A 12328-nucleotide genomic window follows, 5' to 3' on the forward strand; every position below is an offset into this window, starting at 1 on the left:
GGTGGTATAGGCTGGGGCCTGAGGTGGTACAGGCTGGGCCCTGAGGTGGTAGAGGCTGGGGCCTGAGGTGGTAGAGGCTGGGCCCTGAGGTGGTAAAGGCTGGGGCCTGAGGTGGTAAAAGCTGGGGCCTGAGGTGGTAAAGGCTGGGGCCTGAGGTGGTAAAGGCTGGGGCCTGAGGTGATATAAGTCGGGGCCTGAGGTGTTAAAGGCTGGGCCCTGAGGTGGTATAGGCTGGGGCCTGAGGTGGTACAGGGTGGGGCCTGAGGTGGTATAGGTATAGGCCAGGGTGAAGTCTAAGTACTAACAGGCCACGCCCACTGATAGACTCCACCCCTTCCATATCAAAGGTCTAATGCAAAACTTCCCGCTTAGCTCCTCCCCTTTTACTGAGTACAACACCCCCACAGATCCTGGGCAAAACCTCCTGTTGGACCCCACCCCCTCACGAAGTTATTTGTCCTGCAGAGTAGTAAAGCAAAACCTCTAACTGGACTCCGCCCCTTCACTGAATAGCACACCCCCGGATTTATCTGTGTGGACTCCGCCCCTTTAATGATTACCCCTGGAACGCTAAGGCAGACCTTCTTGGTGAACCCGCCCCCTCTTTAAGGAGCCACTCCCCTAAACCATCTGGGCAGAACCTGCTGCTCGGCTCCGCCCCCGTAAAGCAAACCCCTGGTGGACCCCGCCTCTTTGACTGAGCCCCACCCCCAGGATTCTGAGGCGGAACCTGTTATTGTATTCTGTCCTCTTCACAGAATTCTAAGAATGACCTCCACCCCTTTTATTAATTATCACTCTCCTAAAGCTCTATAGTATGCACCCAAAATAGACTCCGCCTCTTTTATTAGAAACCACTCCCCGTTATTCAGATTCAGATCCTTCATCAATGCCCCGCCCCTCCTCCTCTCCTCAGAGTTCCTGCACATTTATTGAGAGACATCCGGTTCCAGAATCTTTTCTCACCTGAGGAGATTTTCAAGACACAAAGGTAAGTGATACAGGGTGAACTTATTACACTGTTGGTTAGGATTGAACTTTGTGGAGTGGGCCCAGTCAGCTCATGTACAGTCTGTATGTTGTGAGGAGTCTATTTACCTCATACAGGCTTCACTAGGCCTCCTGTCACTGAGCTGTGTGTTCTATGTGGCCCATGTATGATTTTACCATGTACATTCATGTATAGACACCATTTAGGTAGGTAAAAGCTGTCTGTGTTTAGACAAAACTGACATTCTTTTGCTTTTGGTTCGACTAGACAAGGATGAGAACACCCTTTATGTGTTATTGCTGTGTCCCCACTGAGGAGATTCCCCCTCTCTATTTTTACTGGTGACCACAGTTACTGTGACAGAAAAATGTCTCCAGAATGACAGAAAATGTCTCCATAACAAGAGGGGTGAGAGGGGAAATCATTCCAGTGGCAACTAAGGGAAATTAACTCACTTTGAGGAGATTTTATTTCATCTCCTTTGAAGCAGACTTAAAGTGTACCTCAGAATTTTCACTTTACATAAAAGGGTAGACATCTCTTTTATGTAAGGTAAAAACTCTGTTGTTTTTTTTTTTTCAGTGCAACACTCGTTTTTTTTTTTTAAATAAAAGAGTGCTAATTCTCGATTGCCTTGGCCAGAGGTAGGCAAACTCTGGCTTTAAGGTCTGGATACGGCCTAGCCAGTATTCCAGTCCGGCCCAACGCCCCGTCCCCCTAGGTATTTATTGTTGGATCTGGCCTAATTAAATTGTCGTGTTATCATGAGTTCCTGCGTTATCATTGAGTTCCCGTACTTTGCCTACAGACCAGAAGCAACGCGCAGCTACCAGTTTCCGGAAGGTTGACCTCGAACGTTGTGTCTTCAACCCCGAATGGGCTGACGAATTTTTCTTTGTCCAACGCAGCAACAAAGCCCTGTGTTTAGTGTGCAACGACACCAACGGTACTTTCAAGCGGTCGATTCTCAAGGGGCATTGCGATGCCAAGCACGCGTGCAGAGACTACACCGCAGATGAATGGAAGACTGAGGCTGCTTGCTTGCAGGTTGGAAAGTTTGGAAAAAACCTTACATTAGACACCTTGTTTCTTCTGGCCTAGTGTGCCTTCTTGACCTCCTGAAATGGCCTAGTAGTCCAAAACGCTTGCCAACTCCTGACCTAGGTGATTGAGAATTATTGGAAGTGCAAAGCCTCCCAGGATACCTACGTCACCCATCCGGGGAGACTCTTGGAAGAGCCTTTTAATGGGGAAAAAAAATTTGCCGATCTCACGCATGCGCAGTGAGATTGGCAATTTTTTTTCCAACCTACATCATCAGGTGACGTAGTAAAAACTACCCAGAAGAGAGGATGAATATAGCAGCGCATGGCAGGCTGGCTCGCGGGCGGATGCCAGGATGACGCAGGACCCGAAGGAAGTAACCTCTAGACCGATCAACTGCGCTGCTGGTTTGAAGGTAAGTAGATTTTTTTTTTGTTTTATGCATTTTCTGTGCCTAGAAAAAAAAAAAAACATCTTCCATCCCACAGCGCAGTCGATCAGTCTGGAGATGTCTTACATCAGGTGCCACATCGTCTCTGCATCCGCGCTGGGCGCCGCCATCTTCATCTCTTTTTCTGGATTCTTCTCCCTACGTCACCCGACGCAGGCGCGAGATCGGGTGATGTAGGTTAGAAAAAAAACTTGACAATCTCATGCGTGAAATCGGCAAATTTTTTCTCTTTTCACGAAAAGGCTCTTTCTGTGCATGCCTGTGCCAGAAGTCCTTATTGTGTAGTCTGGTATGTGTCATATCATTGCCTGTGCTGCTCTATTTGATGCTAATCTTGTTTTTTTTGTGGTTGTGGTATTCTTGCACTTCGGGTGCCTAATGTTTAATATTACAGCCAAAGAAATGTAAATTTACTTGTATTTACAATCCAGGAACAGATCAGTGCATGAACAATCGCTTGATGTTGGTCTTCACGTCCTTGGCGTTGGTCTTTTTATGACCTGCTACAGAATAGCACTACAGCAAAACAATACTTGTGACATTTATTACATTTTTTATATCAGCAGTCTGTTTTTGCTGTAGTCCTGCTTTTTAGTCTGCAGCAGATATGACACAGACATTCCCTGGTCATCACTATGTGAGTCACAGGCTTGATGCCCCTTTGTGCAATGTGAAATCAGTCTCTGACACCTCTTTCTCTTATCTGAATCTCCCACAACCATAATGTAACACCACAGACGCCCTGCAATACCCGAGAATAACCGCACGCCACATACTGAATCTCACGCTGACTGCACATATTACTCAGGTGTTTGAGAATGTAGAGATTATACTGTAAGAGGGAAAGCAAGCAAAGAGATCAGGAGAGAAAAGGGGGCGGGGAGGGAGAGAATAGGATGGGAGGTGGGAGGGAGGCAACACAAACAGCTATCCAAGCCCCAGTAAAGCAGATTATGTTGGCAGTGTGGGAAGGGGGCCCTTGAATGAGACCCGCCATTTGCTCATCTCTGAGTGAAACTAATTCCAGACATTTTTGGCTAGTGTTCCTCTACTAAAAAGACTTTCTAACATGGGGAAACCTTTTACCTAACTTCCAGGTCCCCCTGCTATAATTACCTACAAGAAAAATCAGTGGTGGATATAGCTGTACAGTATTGACACCACCTGCCAGTGACTGAGAGGGACACCATAAACTACATATCCCTTATAGATAAGAAAAGTATAAATATAGGGGGGAGGGGGAAACAGCAGTTAGGGGAGATAAGGTAGTGAGGGAGTAATTGGGAAAATGAGTGAAAGATTAGCAAAGATAATGAGTGAGATTGTTAAATTCTTACAGAATCATTACAAATTTGATATATTTCTATCAATTGTTATGGTAAACTGAAAAGCATGATTTTTTGGGAAAATAAATGACTGTGCTAATAAGGAAGAGTTACCATTTGTTTTAGAACTGAGGGAGGAGGTTGTTCCTAGTCCTCATTCTAGGGTGAGTGGAGGAAAGATTATTATTAGAAGTCCTGGGGGAGATTATTGATGGTTGTTAGTATAAGGGTTGGGGGGGTTGATGAGTGATGAGGTGCAGGCATTTATCAACATACATGCCAACGTTTAGGGATGAGAATGGGCGAATATTTCAGAATTGATGCAAACTTCTGCCGCATCGTAAGAAGTAATCAATTCCTTGTAAAACCCATGCAAAACGTTTGTTAGGAATGTATTCTGTTTATGTTGCTTTGTCTAATGAAAAGGACCCTGTGAGCTTTTGAATAAAGGATGTTCAATTAGATTGGAATACTCATTACACAATTGTAATGCTTTCTATCAACTCAATGATTTTAGCAAATATAAATCATATTATTACTGTTAACATTTTCATTAATTAAACAAATACAAAGCAACATGAAATTTTCCAAGCATTTTTTGAATGAAAAACAAAACACAAAATGATATTTCGGGTCTTTGAAGTCCTTTTTGTGCTTTTAAAGTGTGAAAGTTCTTTGTGTTCAGTGCCAGCCAGTAACCTTGAGTTGGTTACAGGCTGACAAATTTGTCTATTTTTCAAGATGTTCTGCATATAGTGAAAAGAATTTGCATTGTGTTCTGTTGTGCAAATAACTGTTCCATGCCATTGCAATCTATCGTTCAATCACAATTACAACATGTTTTGGCTTTTGAGGAGCACTGCCCCCCTTATTAGAAAATTCCTGCCTGGCACACATCATATGAAAGCTGAGATTACTATTATTACACAGTATTTATATAACGCCATCATGTTACCCAGCGCTGTACAAAGTCGATAGTCGTGTCACTAACTGTCCCTCAAAGGAGCTCACAATCTAATGTCCCTATCGTAGTCTTATGTCAATATTGTAGTCTATGGTCAATTTTTGAGGGGAAGCCATTTAGCCTTACTGCTTGGGCAGCACGGTGGCTCGGGGGTTAGCACTCTGGCTTTTACAGCGGTAGGTCCTAGGTTTGAATCCCAGCCAGGACACTATCTGCATGGAGTTTGCAGGTTCTCCCTGTGTCTGCGTGGGTTTCCCGCGAGTACTGCAGTTTCCTCCCACATCCCAAAAACATGCAGTGAGGTTAATTGGCTTCCCCCTAAATTGACCTTGGACTACATTAATGACATATGGCTATAGTAGGCACATTAGATTGTGAGCTCCTTTGAGGGACAGTTAGTGACATGACTATAGACTTTTCACAGCGCTGCGTAATATGATGGCGCTATATAAATACTGTGTAATAATAATAACTGCATGTTTTTGGGATGTGGGAGGAAACCGGAGTACCTGGAGGAAACCCACGCAGACACGTGGAGAACCTGCAAACTCCATGCATATAGTGTCCTGGCCGAGATTCGAAACTGGGACCTAGCGCTGCCCCTGAGCCATCCCTCTAAGGACCTATATGACCTCCAGGATCAAGGAGGGTGTTTTGAATCACTTAATGTAGCCACATCCTATATAAAAAGGAAACCTATTCCCTGGCAATAGGCTGCAAAAATAGACTCTAGCTCCCTGAGAGGAAGCAGTGGTCTCCCTGCAGAGATCTGACATGCCTTTTGTTGCATCAGGGAAAGTCCACCTCCTAATCAAAGCACTCCAGTCAGCAGGAAGCATGAGTGCTGCTTATTGCAGAGCTATGGGCCAGTCAGTATGTGGAAGGGGGGCTCTGCAGAAAGACAGAGCCAGGTCCCTCTCTGCAGTATGATAGTAGGAGAAAGACTTTTATATTCAGTCTGTGACTGCTTTAGAAAGAAAGCATTGTAGGATTTTGAACATCCTTTGTTCAGATGCACCTGCAGTGTATTCAACTCATTAAAATGCAGGTTTATTTGGGCTTTAACCTGCTTTTGGTACTAAAATTAATCTATCAACAATAGAAATGAAATATTCTGCAATGTGAATGATGCTGGTACAATAAAATGTAAGCAGGTACACCATCATCTCTGTGTGCAGTAGAATATATTCAATCTCAATGCTCTTTGCTTATTGTGTAATAAAATTTAAAGATGCTAGTTCAAAGCCAGTTAAGATTTACACAGATTACAGTTCTTCTCTCAGCTCTGCTATAATCTTGTTAGCAAGTTCACATAACAGTCTCTTAACTCAATCACTACCACTGCTGTGTTCAACACTCTGATTGCAATGATATTCTCCTAATCTCTGAATGGTTTACAATATATGTGTTGTTTTGTAGACTTTGCAATGCAAACTTGCAGTGTGTTTTTATTTTGTTTCCTGGATTTTGCAATGTATTCCCTGACCTTCTGTATTGTAGTGGTTCCTGCAGATTTAAGGTTAATTTACTAAAGGAATAAAGGCAGTTCACCTAGCAAAGTTGTGGAAGCAGTGTTCACCACCCAAATATATTTTATGGAAGAATGACTAGGTTTTCAAAGTGAACACAGCTTCTCATATTAATGATAAAATACCAGTAAGCCTCAAAAGCAGCTTTTCTTGACCTTTCAACCCTTGAAATTGCAGGTCTTCAGAAAACAACTATAAAAAAATAACTAATTACTATATCCAGAGCTCAGAGCAATACATTAGTGTGGTGGTCAGTGGGAAGCATTTGCCTTACATTGGTGACAAATAAGAAGAATCTCTCTCTCTCTCTCTCTCTCTCTCTCTCTAATGTACAGTGCTGCATAATATGTTGCCACCAATTAAATACTATTTAATAATAGTTGTGTCTGGTGCAAATGCTTTGCTATTTATGTTAATGGAACCCCAACACAAACATGAATGAGCGAAATGATGCGGGTCCAAAAAGAAGGCAGTAGCTTTTTCTTGCATTGAAAGGTATACTCAGAAGCATTAGCTGCTATTGTAGTGTATGAGCCTGGTTTAAAAAAGCTCTCCAAGGCTGGAGAGGATACACTTTCATCAGTGAAGCTGGGTGATCCAGCAAATCTGCAACTGATATAGCCCAGGATTTAAAGCATTTGCTAACAATTAGCAACTGAATTTTAGAAATACCATTCCAGGTTTTTTGGATCACTCAGCTTCTCTGTTCAAAGTGTATCCTCTGCAGCCTTGGAGAGCTTTCATAAATCAGGCCTTATGACTCAGCCAAGTAGTGTGAATGGGGCCTTAGTAATTGAAATTCAGTGTATTATTTAAATTTATACAACAGGCTAGCAGTACACTTTGACATTAGGCTCTTTCAAGTAATTTCCTTAAGGTTCCACAGATAAGGAATTGGATATGCTGAACCGGTCATGCTTTTTCATACAGTCCGCATACCAAAGGCTCAGAAAGCACAAAAACCATTGAAGCACAAGATGCCTGGCAGAAAAGGGCCGCAAGTCTGCAATGCAACAAAAAAGTAGGAAAGTGCTTCTCTAAATAGAAATACTGAATTACTGTGTTATTTTTTTTCTTTGTATTTTGTATGTTATTATTTTTCTTTGTATCAGTCATGTTCGTCAGTGATGGTCTAAGTTCTACATGCAATCCATGGGAAAGGGGTAGAACCTCTGTCCCCACTGTGAAGCACTTATTTAATTTGGCCAACAGGAAAAATATAACAAAATACTCAAAATGTATTAGTGGCTACTCTAACAGATCAATAAGATCATAGACATTATTATGTCAGACTCAGCAATTCTCCTTTACTACAAGACTATGCAGTTAGGCTGCTGTAATTCAAATATAATAATACTTGGAAATAGAAATATAGTCTATAGTATTCATACCAAGTTGCTCAACATGAGAGAATACATGGAGTTCAACCAAAAGACAAATAAATACATTGAAAACCTGCATTCTTAAAACCCTAATCCCGCAGTGGATCCAGAAAAAAAACCCTAGGGGAGATGGTGGAAGCTTGACACAGGTTGAATGCTGGTCAGATGAGGCCAAGTGTAGGTCAAACCTTACAATCAATGAATATCAAGCTGATGTCATATGCCAAGCCCAAAGCTTGTGGATGCAGACCCTAAGGTAGGTACAAGGCATTTCCATTAGGAGGAACTGGAAACAATTCTTGAGTGGTCCTGATGAAACTGGAGGGAAATCAGTATCAGCTGATGGCTTGCATCTGTGTGCTACAAATAGTAAATGCCTATTATAGGTTTTACCAATGATACAAAAGAGTTGACATATACAACTCCAACAAAACCACAATTACTGTGGTCATTCATTGTTGTTATGTGTAGTGTCACAACTGCAGTTCTCAGTGCATTTTTATAACCATGACAAATAGAAGTGCATAAGTAAATTGCAGTTCTAAAACAAGCCCCTCCATAGTATTACTGAATGGCTTCAGATCAGTAAAACTTTAAAGATGACCATCTTCAGGATGGAGATATTATTGCAGTCCACTTCAGCCAGCCATAACATTTATATTCTTTAAAAAAGGGGCTGAGGTTGTGTACACATTGTGTCGCTGGAAACTTTCATGATGACAGATCTTACATGAGTGACAGATGAATGAATGAGCTCTGTACACAGAGTACCCATTCTGTTCTATAGAGCCGGAGGAGGGGCATACGATAGGGTGGCACCCTGCTGTGCTCTTTCTTCTCCATTTACTTTTATAGTGATCTTCACCCATTGGACGTTAATGGATCCTGTATACATATCAAAGTTTTGCCCAGGATGAGCATGACCATTTGCATTGGGCTATATTTTATCTGTTGTGTGTACGTAGCTACAGTTTGTTCAAAACATTGCACCATAATAAAGCATTCAAATAGGTGTGGCTGCGTTATCATAGTTTTGATTGGCCCAAGAAAGTCTAATTTAGTATGGCTTTATATATGTCCTTGTTTCCCATCTATGCAATGTGGCACTGTACACATTAAATCAGACCTATCACGACATTTTTAACAATATATTTATGAGTGGCTATCCCTTTTATAAAATAGAATTTTTTTTTCTTCTGTAGCAGGAAAGACTGACGGGCAAACCTGTTTCCTCCTGGTATACTAATGTTTTATATCCCAGGAGGTTGTAGGCTGCAACTTCTGCGCATGCCTGAAATTGGGCATGTGTCATTGGGGGTTTTCCTGTAAAAAAAAGTGTCCTAGCTCACGCATGCACAGTGAGGTCAGCACATTTATTTTTACTTGCGCGCTGCCTGTTGTAAGCATCCCAGAATACAATGCACAATGCTGCAGTCACACTTGGCAGATGTGAACCTGGTCTGTAAGTCAGAAATACAGAAAATTATATACAGTTACATATGTTGCATTAAAAATCCAGCACGGGTTCATTTTTTTCAAAGAGGAAAGCGTCATTTGTTGGAAACTTTCCTTTTCATGTGAAGACTAAGGAGCCCTGCCTGGCCAGCAGATACTTCACATGCTCTGCAAGTTACTGAGGTAACCAATAACAAAGGAATTCCAGCCACCTCCATCCCTAGTGCATACAAAGCACAACCACAAGACCAGACTGGGAAAACATGCATCTGTGCATTACTGCAATCATCAAGACCATCAAATAAACATCCAATTATTTCCCATACATTAAATAATACTGGCAAACTGAGATCTTCCAATGGGAAAAATGGGATAGTAGAAACACAGGATTTCATAAAACAAATCAATAGCATTTATAACATATTTAATAACACATTGTAACTACGATATCCTACAATTTAAAGAAAAATAAATGTAAAACTTATTTTCCACAACCTGACATACTAAAAGTAATACATAAAGTACTTTGCAGCATTAATAAAAAAAAATAATCACTTAGCCACCTGCTGAGGTCACATTGCTAAAAATAATTTGGAATTAATAATTTTGGAACAGAACAAGAAGGTCAATATTATAAACATGAAGGGTTAACACATTGAAAACTTTCTCATCAGGGGATTATACTGAAAGCTCCCCGATCAGTGCTGCCAAGAAGGCTTCTACACAACACACACACTCAAATGTTCTTCTATAGACAAGGATAACAAAGTGTGAAAATGTTTGTGAGCAGATTGTATCAGTATTGTTATTAGTTTTAATAACAAGGACCCCTCCTCAAAAAAACAAATCTAAAACTATCACATAAGGCAAATAAATGACCTAAATGTATTTGAAAAAAACATTACAAAATAAGTACTATTGTTTCCACTTACACAACCAATCACAGGTTTAAGAAAGTGTTCTTGTAACGAAAGAGATAACTAAATGTATACTCATAGAAATATTTGATTTAGGATACAAATAATCATTGTTTCCAACATTTTTATTAACTAGAAACAGCAGGATCAAAAGATGCTTTAATATTATAATGAACATGAAAACTACAAATGACACTTGAATCAAGAAGTGTATGGGTCGGTCTTGGCAGAGAATACCCCAATAAATAATGTGCTCAACAAAATATAATGCCCCCCCCCCCCAAAAAAAAAAGGGTTCACTTCAGCCCATGTTAAAATACTAAAACATTTTCTTCTTCAAAAAAGAGAAAATCTCTTTCTACTGGAAGAACTGAAGTGTTTAAAACAATCATCACACTGAAAGTTCACTAACTGATGTTTTCTTAACAATGTAACAAAAGCAGTTGTATGTCAGGGATAGTGTTCTTGTATGAAAAGAGATAACTGTTTACTAGGTTGCTGGGGTCATGCTTACCATGCACCAAGAGACACAGGAACAGCACTGTAATGGTTCTCAGTAAGCTGGGATTACCTCTCCTAAACTCCATGCTAAGTAGGAGATGTGCAGGCAGGAACATGAAGATTCTCTAAACATGAAAGTGCGGAGGTGAAATGATCTGCCAGCCAGGATCAGCAAGTTTAGTGGTGCCCAGCAGCATTCACCAGAGTTGCAGGACTAGCACTACTCTCCTGGACAGAGACTGGCCTCTCTGATGCTTCTTCTGTCTCATGGGATACTCCTAAATAGTGGGCTGGATCACTTGGAAGGGACTAAGAGGAGTTGTGCTGAGTGTGAATGCAGCTCACCCTGTGACTCTTGGTGAGCAGAGGGACAAAGGAGTGATAAGAGAGGGAATGCAGAGGTCTAAATTTAGGTAAAGCTGTCTTTGATACTGGAAACAAACTAATCGGACATTTGTGCTGCAGTAGATGAGAAAAAAACTTTTCTCAAAACTGTTTAGCATTTATTTATCACATTTAAACATTTAACATTCACATTTACCAACAGTAAATTATACCTATAATGTTTATTTGGTTTATATATCTTTACAGCTCTCTAATTTGGATTTAGCTTTAGTAATAGCTCAAGATTTATTCCTAATTTGTGTTTTTGTAGGAAGGTGCTTTCTATGTATACATATGTACATGTGTAGGAGGCAGGGGGCTTTTAATGTTTTATTTATTTTATTACAGTAATGATTTCTATCATACTGAGGCTGGCAAGCCCCCTTTGAAGGAATATTGGAAATTGACAAGTTCTCTTCAATGATATGGATGGTTCCCCTGCCCTAATTTAGAAGTTCTCTTATAAATCTATGCTCAGTATGCCCTTTTTTCCAGAAAAAAAATGTCAGGGTTTGACAGTTTTTAACTGGGAAGTGCCTACAGCTGTGCTTCATGACCTTTATAACAGAGGAACCCCTTAAAATAACTTTCATATCTTCAGGGAACAGCTGTTATAATTATTAAATATACACAGCTTACAATACATTTAGTGTGGTTGGGCATTGCCTCTTACATTGTTGGCCATTGGGAAGAAGCCTTACAGATATCCTGAAAGGAACAAATGGCTTATTGCTCAAGGAACCCCCAGCAACCTCTGAAGGAACCCTGGTTGAAAAACTCTGGGTTAGAGTTTATCACTTCTGGGTTTACACAGCAGAGGGAGGATCAGTGAATATATTTGATAAATTCTTCTCTTCTGGCTTTCCTTAAAAAATGGGTTTGATTTTTTTTTTAAGCTTACCAAGACTGGGGAAGATACACTATCATGTGAGAACCTAGAAGATCCAGCAAAACTGGAATGGATCTGGTCCAGTATTGAAAATATTTGCCAAATAGCAAGTGATTTTTAAGAAAGCTTTTCGAGGGTTGGTTGGATCACTTAGGTTTTAACCATGGTTGCCTATCCTCTCCAGTCCTGGAAAGCTCCAATAAATCAGGCCCAATGTGTACACTTCCTGGGCAGCCAGGACCCGCATGCACATTGCCTTTACTTGTATCTGCCAATACATTTTAAGACCAACAGGCCTGTCAAAATTTACAGTACAGGCCTGTCACCTAACAGGCTTAGTTGGTAAGAAAAATGTTAAAATGTGGAGGTCTTGTATATTGATAATGCTGTATTACCAACTGGCAAAATATATGCTTGTTCATTGAACAGGCTTCACATGCGTCAGTGCAGTGGTGGTGAGTTGATCAGATTATTGGTGCAGTGGCGGGAAGAGAAC

At 40.9% G+C, this 12328-nt stretch overlaps 1 protein-coding gene across 2 annotated transcripts in view; it reads right to left on the reverse strand.

Moving 5' to 3' along the window:
- LOC140343036 (protein crumbs homolog 2-like) overlaps nucleotides 1–10960 on the reverse strand; it is a 67974-nt gene extending 57014 nt beyond the window's left edge. The window contains exon 1 of one of the 2 annotated variants that reach the window (XM_072429499.1): nucleotides 10573–10960. In XM_072429499.1, coding sequence (XP_072285600.1) covers nucleotides 10573–10675 — 103 coding nt within the window. In that variant the 5' untranslated portion in view covers nucleotides 10676–10960. The remainder of the gene's footprint in view (nucleotides 1–10572) is intronic. The other variant, XM_072429498.1, reaches the window with a different exon arrangement.
- Between the last annotated feature and the right edge of the window lie 1368 nt (nucleotides 10961–12328).

This window comes from Pyxicephalus adspersus, chromosome Z, assembly GCF_032062135.1.
Source record: "Pyxicephalus adspersus chromosome Z, UCB_Pads_2.0, whole genome shotgun sequence".
NCBI classification, from domain to species: Eukaryota; Metazoa; Chordata; class Amphibia; order Anura; family Pyxicephalidae; genus Pyxicephalus; species Pyxicephalus adspersus.